Source organism: Balaenoptera acutorostrata, chromosome 20, assembly GCF_949987535.1.
Source record: "Balaenoptera acutorostrata chromosome 20, mBalAcu1.1, whole genome shotgun sequence".
NCBI lineage: Eukaryota > Metazoa > Chordata > Mammalia > Artiodactyla > Balaenopteridae > Balaenoptera > Balaenoptera acutorostrata.
The window spans coordinates 7,354,186-7,371,092 of NC_080083.1; the positions used below are offsets into that span (position 1 = coordinate 7,354,186).

General features: G+C 46.6%; 1 protein-coding gene across 1 annotated transcript; it reads left to right on the plus strand.

The window, feature by feature from the left end:
• The first annotated feature begins 2,230 nt into the window (after positions 1-2,230).
• Positions 2,231-16,344, plus strand: GSG1L2 (GSG1 like 2). Its single transcript, XM_028168437.1, has 5 exons — positions 2,231-2,525; positions 9,843-9,890; positions 10,916-11,068; positions 13,134-13,245; positions 16,086-16,344. The coding sequence occupies exons 1-5, from the start codon at positions 2,231-2,233 to the stop codon at positions 16,342-16,344; spliced, it is 867 nt and encodes a 288-aa protein (XP_028024238.1).
• Positions 16,345-16,907: the final 563 nt, after the last annotated feature.

Sequence of the window (16,907 nt, forward strand, 5' to 3'; positions counted from 1 at the left end):
AAAACGAGGTAACTCCTCTTCCCACAAGACTGGCTGGCAACCAGGACAAACAAGACACAGCTCACAGGCTACCCACAGCACAGACCACAGTCCTCGGTCTTTGCCAGCAGGAAAGGCCAGACAGAGTAATATGGACCCAAATGACACTGGCCTTTTTCTCCTACCTGCCCAGGCTGGCATAGTCTCCATTGTATCCGGGGGTCTTTGGAGGTGTCTAACATGGGATGGAGAACCTGTGTGCCCCAGATGCCAGGTGGAAACTTCTGCTTCCCTCCTCTGGCCCTCACTGTTCCATCAGTGTCCTCTGCCCAAGAAGCAGCTTAAGTCTCCTCCGCATCACCGCTCCTGCAGTGCCCCCTGGGCAAGGGCATGAGCGATAATGAGACAGGAGGGAAGGGGGCAGGGCACAGCCGTTAAAAGAATGACACAGCCGTGGAGCATACGACAAAAACTGGTTAGGACCAAGATGGTGGAAGATTTTACTTCCCGCAGACTTTGAGCCTTATTATACGCTTATTGTAATACATTAGCATGTTAATGACACGCCCACCGGCGCCATGACAGTTCCGAGGCAGACCATAAGAAGCCAAAAAGTGGGCGGTGCCCCAATGCGGGGGTGGGGTGGGGGGGAAATCCCCACCCCTTCTCCAAGACAGTTAGAATATTCCTCCCACTCATTAGCATAAGAAATTACCCAACCCATAAAAACTAACCACCCCACAGCCCAAGGCCCTCTCACGTTCTGAGAAGGTCCGCTTTCTGCCTGTGGTATGTGTATCCCTCTAAATAAACCTAAACCTGCTTTCATTTCACTATGTCTTGCTCTCGAATTCTTTCCTGTGCGAAGCCAAGGACCCTAACTTGGCCGCCCATCCCAGGGACTCCCCTGAGACCTGGGATGTGACCATTCTCTCGCTGCCCCCCCGCCCCCACCCTTCTCCTACAACAATACGCCAGGGCCTCTGCCTGCCAGCTCTGGAGGCCCCAGGGCGGTGCTGAATGCACCCATGTGGGGTGCATGCCCCCTCCCCTCTGCGTAGCACTCAGGCCCTGAAGCAGGCCGCCTAGACCTGAGCCTCTCAGAGTCCCTGGGCCAGGAGTTGTCCTCAGCAGCAGTCTCTTCCTCTGTAGAGCTGGGCAGGCCTCAGCCTGAGGACCCTGCCCAAAGCAAAAGGCAAGGGTGGGGCAGTGTCACCCAGACACCCACCCAAACCACCCTGGACTTCCGTCAGAACCCAACGTCCTTTATATCAGCCACGAAGTGGAAGCAAGTCAAGTATCTATCCATCAGTGGATGAATGGATAAACAAACTGCGGTGTATCCACACAATGGGACATTATTCAGTCTTTAAAAGGAAGGAGATTCTGATACCTGCTACAACACGACGAACCTTGAGGACGTTATGCTACATGAAAAAAGCCAGTTACAAAAGACAAATTCCATATATAGCTAGAGTGACCAAATTCGTAGAGAGTATCATGGGTGTTGCCAGGGGCTGGGGGTGGAGGAATGGGGAGTTAGCATTTAATGGGGACAGAATTTCAGTTTTGTGAGATGAAAAGAGTTCTGGGGCTTCCCTGGTGGCGCAGTGGTTGAGAATCTGCCTGCCAAGGCAGGGGACACGGGTTCGAGCCCTGGTCTGGGAAGATCCCACACGCCGCGGAGCAACTAGGCCCGTGAGCCACAACTACTGAGCCTGCGCGTCTGGAGCCTGTGCTCCGCAACAAGAGAGGCTGCGATAGTGAGAGGCCCGCGCACCGCGATGAAGAGTGGCCCCCGCTTGCCGCAACTAGAGAAAGCCCTCGCACAGAAACGAAGACCCAACACAGCCAAAAATAAAAATAAATTAAAAAAATTAAAAAAAAAGAAAAAGAAAAGAAAAGAGTTCTGGAGATTGGTGGCCGAACGCGAATGTACTTAAGTGTGCACTTAAAAATGGTTAACATGGTAAATTCTATGTTATGTGCATTTCACCACAGTTGAACAAAAACAGAAAACTGGCGCCCCCAGCACCTCTCCATCGTGGGGAGGACAGAAGGGCTGACACTGCTGAAGAGGGCAGGTGCTCTGCTCAGAGGACGCTACACGCTGGAGAGCGCCGCTTTCCCAGGGGGATGTGAGGGAAGATGTAAGAATGCCAGATGGCGGGCTGAGGAGGGGCAGGTACCATGACAAGGCAGGGGAGGGGCGCCCCACTGCTCATCCTGCCTCTGCACCCCGCATTCGGCCATGGACCGGGCCAGGCGACAGCGGGTGCTGGCCCTCCTCCCCGTCTGCCTGGCCCTCGCCTTCTCCCTCACGGCCGTGGGCAGCAGCTACTGGTGTGAGGGGACCCGGCGGGTGGCAAAGCCGCTGTGCCAGGACCATCCGGGGGTGCTGCACTGCATCCACTACAGCAGTGGCAGCAGGGACAACGGGACCCAGGCCGTCCAGTACATTTGGGAGATGGGAGACGACAAGTTCACCTGGCGCAGGTTCCACCTGGGGCTCTGGCAGTCATGCGAGGAGAGCCTCGGCAGCGCAGGTGAGCACGGCCTGGGGGGCCTGGGGGGACAGGTGCGGGATGGCCACTAGGGTTTGAGCCCCAGCTCTGCCTCTGGCTACCTGTGTGTCCTCGAGCAAGGCTCTCCACCTCTCTGAGCCTCAATTTTCTCATCTACAAAACAAGAACAATAGCTGTACCCGTCTCTAGAGTTACCATAAAGATGAAATGACCGAATTCCCTAAAACACAGCACCAGATACAGGGTAAGCGTTTATTACACATTAGCTTTTACCATTTCCTAGTGTCATTCAGTCTCTGGTGAATCTAAAGTGGCCCCCCCACCCAACCCTAAACTGCATCCCCGCACGTTTAAGGGGTCTTGGAACAGAAGGTTCTCTTAGAAAACAAACTCTTATCATCATTGGTGGGAAGGGAATCCCCTTTATGGAGCACATACCAGAAGTAAAACCACAAACAAGTCAGACCTTTATCTCAGGCAACCTTGAAATAACCCAGCAAAGTAAATATTGTTTTCTCAGCTCACAAATGAGGAAACTGAGTTTCAAGCTACATAGCAGCAAGCCCTCCACCACCACCATTACTCAACCCTGATTCGTTGATGTCTTTTGAACTTCAACGGGCTTGACAGGGTGGTGGTGAGGGAAATGGTGAAGGAAGAGGACAGAGAAGAGGGAAGAGAAAGTTACAATTTGGAGGGCGTATTTCAGAAAACAGTGTTTTTACCTCGTGAGCAACCAAGGAAGGAGGAATTCGGCAGGCTGGCTGCAAACCCAACCCCAAGCTCGGGGCCAGGATGCTCTTCCCTTCCTGCTGCGAGAACACAGCCCTCAAGGTGGAAAGGAGAGGACCCCCACCCCCCAACATGCCCATCCTGACCTCAGGCTTATTACATTACATTCTTGTACAGTTTTTTGCTTTTCCTGGAGTTTCTAATTGCCTTTTCTTTTCCCATACCCGTAGCATTAGTAGTTTATTCCTGAGGTCTAAGTAAAAGGCAACAAGAAGGAACCCTCTAAGATGCTGTGTGCCCCTCCCCATCCCTGCCCCAGTGGTCACTGCAGAGGGGCAGTGCCAAGCCTTGCCCTCCCATGTATACAGGCCAGTGCCTGTGGTCTTTGCTCTAAGTGCGGTGAGGACACTGCAGCAGTACAAGGAGCTAAGGCTACTGGAGGGGCTTTCCCCACCCCTCTCCTCTGGGAAGTACACTATCTTCCTATCAGTCCACTCTCTCTACCCTCACGGACAGACACAGGAGGCTCATGACCCTGTATCCCGAAGGGTCCTCAAGATAGTCTCAGGTTTGTGGTTTGGAAAAACAATCATCATACCCATAGGCAAACTGCTTGAGAATTACCATTCCCTTTCCAAGTCCCCATCTGAGGGTCGCCTATTTCTATTTCCACAGCTGCGTATAAAGCATCACACCAGCTATCAAATGGTGCACATCACAATCACCCAGGGAGTTTGTAAAAATCCAGATACCCAGGCCTGGAGTTTCTGATTCAGCAGATCTGGGATGGGGTCTATAAACCTGCATTCCTTTTAAAAAAATATTTAACCAAGGTAATATTTACACATAGATGAGAGATCAAATCATTTTGAAAGGCTTATAAGAAAAACTAACAGTCTCCTGCCTCTTCCTACTCCATAACCTAGTCCTACATCCAGGGGAAGCCACTTTTAGCTTAGTTGTTTCTTCTGGTATTTGCCTCTGCATTTCTAAAAAATATGCTGATATTGCTATCTTCATGTTAGATAGTATCTATTGACTTCCTGTCATCATAGACAAGGATAAATTTCTCTCACCACCACATCCCATATCTACCATCCTTCTAATACAGTTATATTGCTGTTTTATTTAAATCAATAAACCAATAATTTATTTACACTATATACATATTGTTCATCACAGAATCAAGAAGGGTGCTATCATTACCTTAAACTTCTTATACAGCTTTTTGCTTTTCCTGTAGTTTCTAAGTGCCTTTTATTTCCCCATCCTCATAACATTTGTTTTTTTATTCTCCTCAATGGTCTTTGCTTGTTTGGAGGTTCTAGCAGGGGAGCACAGCTACTCGTATACCTTGACCGAAGAACGGTCCTCCTCTATCGGGGAAGGTCGTCCTCTTCGACAGAGCCCGCAGCTTCGGGAGGGACACACACGGAGCGGTGAGGGAGGAAGGGGACACCCGCCTAGCCAGCCAGATCAGCCGAATCAACCCTGGCGATCAATGGGGTGACAGATGTCGCAGCCAGATCGCCCTCACATCCTATATATTTCTTAATATAATAAGGTCATCCAGGTAAACCGAGGTCTTTAAATATTCTCATCACTTTATTAAGAAGGAAGAAAGGAGGACGTTGTCCTCAGAACGCCTTCCCCCCCCCCCCCAGAAACGTGATCACCGTGCTACAAGATGCCCCTAAATCAAAAAAGGTTAGAATTAAATTTTTACTAGATAATAACTAAAATAGTAGCAAACGTATCAGGAAATAAAGCAAAAGGCCTACATTAGGTTGCAAACAAACGCCTACAGAAGGTGGTAAGGGCGAGCGGGGAATGCCAGTGACCTTGAAGCCTCAGCCTTAGCTGAAGGGGGCACGTCTTGCTCAGCTCAGCCTTACGGGCTTGTGGGCGCATGAGCTCAGTGTCATCAGTTCCTCTGGTTGTTCAAGGGAAGCAAGATACCTGGCTTTCCATGTGAAAACAGTGCCCAGGCCCAAGAAAGCAAGCCTGCAGCAGACCGCAGCCTGGGGCCGCCTCGGGGAGATGACTCCGTACAAACATCTGCTATTTAGTCTAATTTAGCACAAGTGCCTGGGAGCGTTGGGGGCATAACAAAGGAAAAGACTGCAACTGGAGGTGGATGGAAGGCACCCACCCGGGGCTTTAGAGAGAGGGTCAGGAGAGGCGAGGGGGGCTGAGTAGACCTGGCCGTAAGGACTCCAGCCTGGGGAGGTTGCTCCTTGGCCCTGAACAAGCGCAGGAGAGGAGCCTCGGGCTGTCCGGCCACCCCCAGCTCTGCTGCCCCCTGGGGCTTCCTGGATATCTTCCTTCTGAATCAGCTCCATCTCCCTCCCCCTAAAAGTTGGACCCTCCAGGGGAATCCCCTACCTGGAGTGCTATTTCAGGTCATCCTCTGTTAAGTCACACCGAATAGCTCTGCATCTTCTTCCTAATGCCTTTAAACAGAGACAGCACCCTCCGAGATGAAGATTTAAAACAAAAACTCCTGGTTGGGGCAGCGCTTCGATTAAATGTTCTTTTTCTTGGACGAATGAATTAGTCAACAAAATGTGTTGATTTCCAATACTATGCTGTTCTGCTTAACTCAGAAAGTTCAAGGACAGAGGGACCTGGGCACCCCATAGTGGGTGGGCGCTTGGGGAGAACAGCAGACAGGTTTCCAGAGTCTGTCCCCAGGACTACGACACCGTTTCCTAGGCTGGCTGGCCGTACGGCTTGGCTGGTAAACTTCTGTCCAGCTATGTAACACCTGCCTGTCTGGCTTTGTGGGATTTATAAAGATTTTTCCTTTTAATCCTGCTGGGCTTATTCAAAAGGAACATCATTTCTGAGGATTCATATTAATCAAGGGGTCACTGTGGTCTGACCCTTCGCCCAGGCTAAACTCACCCTCCTAAGCTATTGGGAATTCTCTTAATCTCCTTGGCCGGCCTCTGTTTTCACTTTGTCTTGCGCCTGGCTCTGTACCTGGCCTCCTCTTTACTCCTGTTGAGATAAGGCAGCCCTCTTCAGAAGACAAGATAGACCCTTAGGCCTCCGTGCATTAAGTATAAAGACAACAGGTGGTGATGTTGAAAAAGGCACTGGGTCCCGGGTGAGAAAATCCAGTTTCAACTCCTGATTCTACCAACCTGTTTGAGCCTGGCCTCCAAATCTGTAAACTATGGATATCTGTACTTGCCTTTATCAATAATTAAACACACCAGAAAGTGGAAGGCTGTTCTCAAAATACTTTCATAACTTTCTCATTGGAGGACTTTGATAATACCCATTTTGCAGATGAAGAAAGCGAGGCACAGAGAAGTCAAGGAACTTCCTATGATTCCCGACTGGGGCAGAACTGGCATAGAAGCCAGTCCTGTTGGATTTAAAGGCCGCATTCTGTCCATGATGTCCATCTGCTACTCTCACTCCCAGCCTGGCTCACAGGGTTCTAGTTAGGAGCTGATGAGATGATGTGAAAAAAGGACCCCCATCAGCCCCAAAGTGCCTTGCAAGAGAGCAGGTGCGAGTGTTGAGATTTCCCCAAGGCTGTGGACCTCCCTAGTAGAACTGGGGTGACCAGGACGAATGTTGAGCTACCATGGCCATAAAACTGCTGTCAACTGAAAAAAAAAAAAAGCACAACCTAAAAGCTGAGAATTATGTTTTATCTGGGGCATTACTGAGGACTTAAGCCTGGGAGACAGCCTCTCAGATAGCTCCGAGGGACCATTCCAAGGAGGTAAGGGGGGAGCCAGGATATATAGGAGTTTTTGCAAAAAACCAGGTAATCAAACATCAAAAGATTACTGCTAATTAAAGAAAAACCAGGCTTCTCAAGAAAATGAGTGCAGCACTTTTCTATGTATAGGAAGATGCAAGAGTCTGGGCTTAATGAAATTCTTCCTTTGATATGCATCTTCACTATCTAGGGCCAGTATCCCGGTTTTCCGCAACATCCTTTGTTAACTGATATGGCAAGTGACATTCTTTGTCCACACCAGTGCTGCCGCCAAAAGCAGAGAATCAGCCAGGAAAAATGTCCCACTGCACAATCCAAAATGGACTTAATTAGAAGGCTGCAGAGGCCACTGTGGCTGTAGATTAGCAGATAGCTCCCTGATCCTGTGGCTCTTGGTCCCAGGCTGTGTAAATATGCTCCTTCGGGCCACTTGTTGTGGACAGTTAGGTGACAGATGAATCCCTGCTTCCGAATCAAGCCAGAGAGTATCCCAGCAGGGCAGCTCAGCCAAATGGCGGTATCATAAACGCAAACTTTATTTCTCTTCTTCCTATAGCCCAGCAGAGGGGCAACGCAGAAGCATGAAGGAATGAGGCCCCAGGGGACTTGCAGGTCGAGCATGGCAAATCTCAAGGTTTATGGCCTTTGGGCATCTGTACCTTCAAAAGCATGCACCTGGCCATACATAGCATCCTTGATGAAGTAGAAGGTGAATGCTGGCTTGTGCTAAGGAAGCAAAAAGATGGGTTCTGCATTGGGAAGTCAGCTTGCTGGAGAGAGGACATGAAAGAAGAAGAGAGATTTAGACATGAGGCTGGAGGAATGGGGGGAGGCTGTATGAGTTCTTGAATAGGAAAGTGATCTGGAATTTTCTCTTCTATAAGAGAAAATATATTTTCTAAAGTCTAAAGATGCTCCTCAAAGTTACTTCTCTCCCTGAAAACTTCCAGAAAATGTAGTTGACGTGATCTTTGCCCTCAAGGTGCTTACAGTCTAGTAATAAATAATGATTTATGCTAACCATATGCAAAAAGGCCCCATTAGAGCTCATTTTTTAAATTAATTAATTAATTTATTTATTTTTGGCTGCACTGGGTCTTCATTGCAGTGCGCAGGCTTTCTCTAGTTGCGGCGAGCAGGGGCTACTCTTCCCAATGCGGTGCGAGGGCTTCTCATGGCGGTGGCTTCTCTTGTTGCGGATCAGGGGCTCTAGGCACATGGGCTTCAGTAGTTGTGGCACGCGGGCTCAGTAGCTGTGGCTCGCAGGCTCTAGAGAGCAGGGTCAGTAGTTGTGGCACACGGGCTTAGTTGCTCCCCGGCTTGTGAGATCTTCCCAGACCAGGGCTCGAACCTGCGTCCCCTGCATTGGCAGGCGGATTCTTAACCACTGCGCCACTAGGGAAGTCCCAGAACTCATTTCATTCCATTCAGGTTTAAGTGCACGGTAACCAGGAGAGCAGCCTTCCCACCTAGTCTCTCATTTAATCTTCAAAGCAAGGCTAGTGTGAGGACTGTTGAACAGATTTTAGAAATAGGAAAGCCATTCCTTTGAAGAGTTAATGATCTAGGCCCCTAACTTCGCCTCTTTTAGCTCCGACCAGCCCAGACTGGGAGCAGAGGATGCATCTCCGCTACAGCCGGCCGCGTTGCATTAAATCGGTGATATGTCTGGACCGCATAGGCGGGGCCCCTGCAAGCCCAGTTCTAATGCTGAAAATGCCTCTACCTGGGTCTTCTTTACCATTCTTTCCTCTCAGATGTCCTTGGACCCACTCTTCCTAACTGTGCAGAGAAGAATCAGGCAATTTCCCAGGCTCCTCCCACTCCGCCACCCATGATTCATTTCGGGGCTGAAGTATGGAGAAATTGGGGCACCCACCTGGGACAGGATCCCAGAAGGTGATTTGCTGTGGTCTCAATCATCCATCTGTCACTCACCCCCAACCCAGAATTTGGTGACATCCGTCCACTCAGTAGGTATTTAAGGACTTAGCTCCTTCAAAGGGACTACACATCAAAAGGAGCAACGCAAGGTTTTCTAGCCAATATGTGCAACGTGACAGCTAATACAGGCAAAGCACACCTCCCAGGGCACAGAATAAGTCTGGTGATGGGTTCTGCCCCATACCTGGTACACACATAATAACTCCTTCCTTTCCTTTCCCTTCCAGAAAGCAAAATGGAGTACGAGTGATTGGCTCACTCGGTAGCAGAGATAGTTCTGATATCTGCTCTAATTCATCTTTTTTAATGATTACAAACATTGTCACTTTCCCTCTACCCAGAAAGAAATTATTTGAGACTCACATCATCATGGATGCTGTTTGGGAAGTCAAGCACCCCTGGTCTAAGGCTTGCAGCATCAGTCCAGATGGGCTAAGTTAGGCTATAATAACAGACAACCCCCAAGTCCCAGCAGTTCAAGCCAGCAAATTCATTTCTAGCTCTTGCTATTTGTACTTTCAGGTCGGCAAGCAGTGTCTCCTCACTGGAGCCACTCAGGGATCTCGGCAGACACAGACTCCATCTGGACGTGTGCTTCTGTGATCACGGAAGCAAGAAGATGAGAACCTTTAGACAAAACGCTGGCTCTTAAAAGTTTCTGACCAGAAGTGACCTCCTCCCTCCATTTCCACTCCCAGTTCTTGGCCAAAGAAAGGCGCATGGTCTAGCCTGGATTCACTGGGGCAGGGACTGTATCACGATCCCCCAGGGAGGGGCACCACCTGTTGGGGAGCAATAAAGCCACACTCCCCAATCCTTGTTCAAAATGACCTGGATACACTCAAGGGATCTAGAAACACAGTTTGCCCCTAATAGTCAAGGTTCACCCTACTTGGGCTTCTGTCCTCTTTTTCTTCTAGGTGAAAAGTGTAGGAGTTTCCAGAGTATAATACCAGTTGAAGAACAAGGTAAATACCTTCCTCATGTTCTGTCCACCAGCCCTCCTCGCACTTTGGACAATTTCTATGGTTTTGGCTGGGTTGGGGGTAAAAAGGAAAGAGTTATTTATGGTTTTTCTATGAAGTCGAGTCCAAAAGCCAGAACCCCTGGCTCTCTTCATGTGCCCTGTAGTCAGTAATGCTAGAAAATGTTAAACCACCAACTTTGCGGAGGAGAGGGGAAGCCCTGATTAGTAGTGTTTGCAACTTTCCAGGGTGTAAATGCTCCCACCATGGCCGATTTCAAGCTATTGAGGTGAGGTGACCACAGAACAGGGAAAAGATGAGTCTAGCTTGTCACTTCCTATAGCGTTTTTTCTTCTCTCTAACACTCATCAAATTTGTACTTACTTTCTTAGTATCTGTTTTCCCAGCTGGAATATAGCTTTTGTGATGGCATGGACCACATCTGTTTCATTCATTGCTGTGTCTACACAGTACCTAACTACCTTATAGGAGGCCTTTTGCAAATAATAGTTTCTCTCCCTGCCCCCTTTATTCACTCCCTTCCACATCCAACCCAGTTTCTTGAAGCTGCAGATGAGGTCCCACCCAAAGGGTAAATCATAGGCTCACACAGAAACATATGAGATTTTGGTATCTCAAATCAGGGCTCTTCAATGCTAAGATTCCTTTGCCCACCCTGGTTAAGTTGATCCTCTCCTTTAAAAGACAATGTCTTCTGGTGGAATCAAAATAACACTTTAACTTTTGAACTAGGCCATGGGACCTCCAGTATCCCTCAGGTCCCCACATCAGAACTTTGCTTAGTGCATTTTCCCTTCCAGCTAACGACACTCTTTACAAACTTCTCTTTCAAGCCCCAGGACCCCCCTTTCATTGTCAGCTTTCCAAGACTCTGCAGAGGTATCTGTGGTTTTTCACCCCGCGGTGCTGGTTTTTTATTTTTTGTTTTAGAAGTGAACTAAATCAAAGGATTAAATATCCTAGTACTTCTAAGTTCCCAGCATCTCTGTCATCCTTATATTTTGCAGGTGTTTTGTGGCTGTGCATTGGGGCTGAGGTCCTGAATATCCTTCTGACATTGACCAGTGCCGTCCTCCTGGGCTCCAGAGTGAGTTATCACAGCTCTGGATTCCACTGGCTCAAGGTGGACGCCTCTGTAGCCATCCTCATGGTGCTTGCAGGTACTTTCCCCAGGGGCATCATCAGAACAGGCAAATTCCCCACAGCCTGCCCCAGAGGGAACAGGCAAAGCTCCAGCCTGGCTCTTCCTGTCGCTAGCCCATTCAGCAGGACATCTGGTCCACGGGAGAAGCTACTGAATTAATCCCACTGGTGGAAGCAATGGGTGACTGATGAAAAAAAAGGGGGATAGGCACAAATGGAGAATAAAATTGATCAGTATGTCCTTGTCACAACCCTGGGAAGGGGGTCCACTGGCTCTGAGAACAGAGATTGCTTTGTTTAGTACAGTGGTTAAGCATGAGTCTGTGGAGAAATCCTCCCTGCGTTCAGATCTCTCCTACTTAATGGCTGTGTGACCCTGGGCAAGTGGCTTAACTTCTCCAAGCTAGCTACCTCAGAAGGCTATGGTGATGACTAAATAAGAAGGCACATAGTATATAGTAAGTACTCAAAAAAATGGTAGCTTGTTAAAAATTATTATCCAAGTTTGGGGTCAATATCCCATAGGAATAAAGAACTCCTCTTTTTGGTCTTACTTCTGTGTTCTCCAAGCAACTTTTAGAGCAACTTAATTTGGTCCCCTAAGTGGGCCGTTCCACCAAGGAAAGAACCCTGAACAAATAACTTCCTTCATTTCTCTGGCTGGATACATAAAACACTGTTAAGTTCATAGTGTATCAGCCCAGTTTGTAGATCACTTCTGTGTTTGTATAATGCATCTTTCCCAACTCTTATCATTATTAGTGAATAAGATGATAGAATCCAGTTTCTGGATCTTCATAGCAAAGAGTCTTGGAGATTTCTCCCCAGGTCCTAGCATCCTCCAAATCACCCAATCATGAGTACGCCTCTTTCTGGATATCTCTTTAGTTTCATCTGTGTGCATGTGACCTCAGGTGGAATGTTTAAGGATTTATAAGTGCAGATACATCATAAGGACTTATAAATATCTGGCCCCACCAGTTAAAACTAGTTTCTATTTGGACCACTGAAGATGATCCCCAGTTGGTCACTGCCTGCCATACATTTATTAAATAAAAACATAGATGTAATGGGAGTCCCTGAAAAAGAAAGACAAAACAATAAGACAACTAATATTTAAAAGCAAAATTCAAGGACATTTTCTGAACCAAAGACCAACATCTGTATATAGAAAACTCCCTCCAAATACCTGAAAAAATTACACAGTACATTCAAGTCCTAGACATATCCCACTAAAACTGTTAAAGGGAAAAAAAATCCTCTGGATCTCCAGGCAAAAAGACCAATTCTCCTACAAAGGACAGAAAACCACATTGGCAACTGACTTCGGTTCCCATTAATTATTTGCCATGTAAGTCTACTAGGGCCAGAATATATTCAGATTTTTATGCAAAGTTTTTATGTGTTAGCAAACAATCCACATTCTAAAGAATAACGTGACAGAACTTAGTAAAGTATGGCTTAAGGCCAAATGCAGCTCAAGGACCTCCCCTATGTGCTGGGAAAGAGAGGATAGACAATTGATGCCTCTGAGCATAGTGACCAGGGACATGATAAAATAGAAAGATGTGGGCTTTCCTGGTGGCGCAGTGGTTGAGAATCTGCCTGCCAATGCAGGGGACGCAGGTTCGAGCCCTGGTCTGGGAAGATCCCGCATTCCGCGGAGCAACTAGGCCCGTGAGCCACAACTACTGAGCCTGCGTGTCTGGAGCCTGTGCTCCGCAACAAGAGAGGCCGCGACAGTGAGAGGCCCGCGCACCGCGATGAAGAGTGGCCCCCGCTTGCCGCAACTAGAGAAAGCCCTTGCACAGAGACGATGACCCAACACAGCCAAAAATAAATAAATAAATAAATAAATAAAATTTTAAAAAAAATAGAAAGATGTGATCTTGGGAGGGATGACATGGCAAAGGAACCTATACCACTGCGTACATCAGTGACTCTAAGAAATTAGTGTACATGTAAAACATGAAGGCTGCTTGGAAGGGCTCGAGGAGGATGCTAGTGGGCTCTGGACATCCAACTCATGTACTGCAGAGAAACGACATTCTTCACTGTGGCTCACAAGCTTTCCTTGTGCAGGGCTCCTAGCCATGGTGGCCCACATGATGTACACAACCGTTTTTCAAATCACCGTGAACATTGGACCAGAAGATTGGAAGCCTCAGACGTGGGACTATGGCTGGTCATTCTGGTGAGTTGCTGGCCATGGTGCTCAAGCCCTGAAGGACCAGCAGGGAGGCACACAGGTTTTGTAGGACCACTGACCTTGGTCATGGTTCTGCCACCTGCTACTCTTGGATTAGTTTCGTAATCTTTCTGTAGCCCAACTTCCTCATCTGTAAAATGATGATACCTGTCTCAGTTGTGTTTATGGGAATATAAAGAGGTTATGTTTATAAAATTCTTGGCACAGAGTAAAGTGCTCAAGAAATAGAGACAGTGCTGTTACTTTCTTAAACACAGCTTAAGGGGAAAAGTCCTGCTATAATTCCTAATAAATACTTCAGTGAGGAGAGACCCAGCCCCTGATTCTAATGGAAAGACAGGCCATGACACAGAAGTTCTAGCTCTACTAGAAAGACTCGACCATGTCACACAAGACCACAGGGGTTCTCTTTGATGTGGACCTCCGAATCCTGGCTGCATCTTAAAATATATATATACATATACTTACATTTTCCTCCTCTATAACAACCTCTTGTGTTACTTTCTCTTTGTAAAACAAGTGGCATGTTCAGGGCTCACTCCCTCATCCTACTATACCAGGGTTTGGCAAATACGTCTATGTTATGACTATCCATCAATTTCATGATTTATTAGATTTTGAACTCTTCTTCATCTTCGAAATCTGAAGAAGTTAATTTTTACAAATGTTTCCCTTTACACCATTTCCTCCACTTGTTTGTCACTTTAATTGTCTCCCTCTGAGCAGGTGCCATTGGTCCTGAGGTGACCTCACCAGCACTGCACACAGTCAGGAGTACAGCTGCTCTAGAGCTGAGAGGGATGTCAGGTGGGTCAGGATCTGTGGCCAATTTATATTGAGGTCCTACTGCTGTGGATGTAAGCAAATCCCAAACATCATAGGAGTTTGAAAAATGGTCTGTTTGTTTCCAATATCATTTTGTTTCCTATTGCTTTCAATTTCTTAATTTTCAATAAAAGAAATACATACTAGTTTTTAAAAACCAAATGGTACTAAACATAACAATCTCTCAGTCCCATCTCTCCCTGCTCTACTCTTCCAACCCACCAAAACCCTCTGTCTTCCTGCTCTGCTCTGGAATGGAGCTGTCGAGTGGAGATTTCCCTTTGCTAGTCCCTTGTTTCCTTGTGTCCTAGGTCCTGTATCATTATCCTAGTTAGTTTACATCCACTTTTTGTGGGAGCACATCCTCCAGTAGCTTTTGAAGAAAGGGTTCAATGAGAGATAAATTATTTTATTCCTTGCATGTTTGGAAATGTATTTTTTCAATGCTCCATCTTGATAGTTTGGTGGCATGTAAAATCTTTGTTGAAAGTCATTCTCCCTTAGAATTTTGAAGATGTCTCTGTTTGCTTCTAGAATGTATTGTTTCCATCAAGAGTCCAACACCATTCTGATTCATGTTCTATTATAGGTAATCTGTTGTTTTCTACTCTTTATTTCTGGAGTTCTGAAATGTCATGATAATGTACCTTGAAGGGGATATTCTTTCCTTCACATTCATTCTTCTTTCATGTGCTTGGTGAGCCCTTAAATTTGAATATTCACGTCCTAGAATTCTGAGAATTTTTCTTGTATTATGTCTTTGATTTTTCCATTCCTCAGTCTTCTGCTCTCTTTTCAGAGAATTTCTACAAGTTAGATATCGGGTCTATTGGATTAATTATCTAGATGTTGTTGCACCCCTTATATTTTCTATCTCTTTCTCCTTTTGGTATTTCTGAAAGTTTTCTTTCTATTTGTCTCCAACTTTTCTATTGAATTCTTATTTTGAATCTTATTTGACTTTCCAAGATCTTCCTTGTTTTCCAGTTGTTCCTTTTTCATATACCCTGATATCGCTTTATTGATGCAATATCTTCTCATATTTCTCTGAGGATATTAATCAAAGAGTTTTCTTTTTGTTGCTGTTTTCTTCTGTTCCTTGTGTTATCTTTTTCCTTCAGATTCCTTTCTTTCTTTTATGGGGGGGGGAATTTGTGGGTTTTTTTGGCCGTGCCCCATGGCATGTGGGATCTTAGTTCCCTAGCCAGGGATCGAACCCCGTGCCCCCTGCATTGGAAGCACGGAGTTTTAACATCTGGACCACAAGGCAAGTCCCCAGATTCCTTTCTTTTCTGTTTGTTGTTGGGCCTTTCTCCTAGATCTTGGTATCCTTGATTGTCAAGTCATATTTAAGGATGATTGGAAACCCTGGAGTGGGGTTGGAACTTAATAACTGGTAGGGTTTTTGTAGCTGATTGAATACGGAGCCATTTATTTTACCTGGGAATTCCACCCCATGAAAACATACACACATGTCAGTTTGTAGAGGTTCTTTCTCAGCAGCCACTCTTCTGGGTTCTGTGAAAGATGAAAAGTGTAGACTATCAACTCAGAATGCAATAGGCTTCCAGAGGATAGGGATATAAAAATAACCATGCCCAGTGCCAGTGTCCTGGGTTAGAGACAACAACAAAAAGTAATACATATGTTCGCGGATACTATGCTGGGTACTTCCCGTGCCCACGTGAATTCCTCACGACCATCTGGTATGCTGCATTGCTACCATTCCAGTTTTGCAGATGAGGAAACTGATCCAGAAAGATGAAGTCGCCACTTCAAGGTCACACAGTTAATAAGAGATGGGTACAAACCCACAGTGCAAACTCAGCACAATGACTCCAGAATCTGTTGCCTACAACAACACATTGGCTGCTCTCTGAGATCTGTGCTGCAAAACCCAGGTCCAAATTGGGTAGAACCAACAGCTAATGTTCCACCCCAGCAGCAAGCCCTGGAATCAGAGCCCTACACCCTTTCCTAACTGTGCCTTTTGTTGACAGCCTCGCGTGGGGTTCTTTTGCCCTGTGCATGGTTGCATCAGTCACGGCCACGAGCAGATACACGGCAGCCCGCCTGGAATTGGCAGAGCAGAAAAGCGTACGGAAGGGCAGTCAGCTCTCTCAACACAACTTCCAGGAACCCAAGTCTTCAGAAGGTGTTTGGGAAACAGAAGCTGCTCCCAGCCCTGCTGGGTGTGCCCTCGTCAATATATCTGAGCACCTGCCATCAGATGCCGAAGGCAAGGTGTCCATGTGCTAGCCAGGGTTCATGGCTGCCAGATCTGCACAGGCAGACAAGCCAGGCACTTATGTCCACAATGAACATCTTTGGAGTGGGCATCACAAAGCTGTGGTCCAAGTAAACCTTCCACCTGCCATCTTACCCTTCACTAAACACCTCTGGCTTCAGTTTCTGATTCCTGTTAAAATGTCGGTATCTTTAAGTGAGATAATATTTATAGACTATATCAACCATTGACACTCTAGTATAAATGAGCATCTCATGCTTTCCTGACAGTCTAATAAGGGTGACAAAAAAAAAAGAGGGAGCATGTGGGTGCTAAGAGTAAGAGAAGCTGAAGAAAAGGGAAAACAGGCTTTGACTACAAAGGATGTAAATTTGTTGCCCACACAGTTTTGTTGATAGAAGAGTCCAGAAAGTTTTTTCCTTAACTGACACACACAAATTGATAGTATGTGTGACTATCCCATATTTCTTTTTTTGTTTTAATCCAGAAGAAATGAATTTAAAAATTAGTTTTGTGTGATTTTTAAAACATATTTTCTTCTAAACTTTTTAATTTCCACCTACAGGAAAATCAG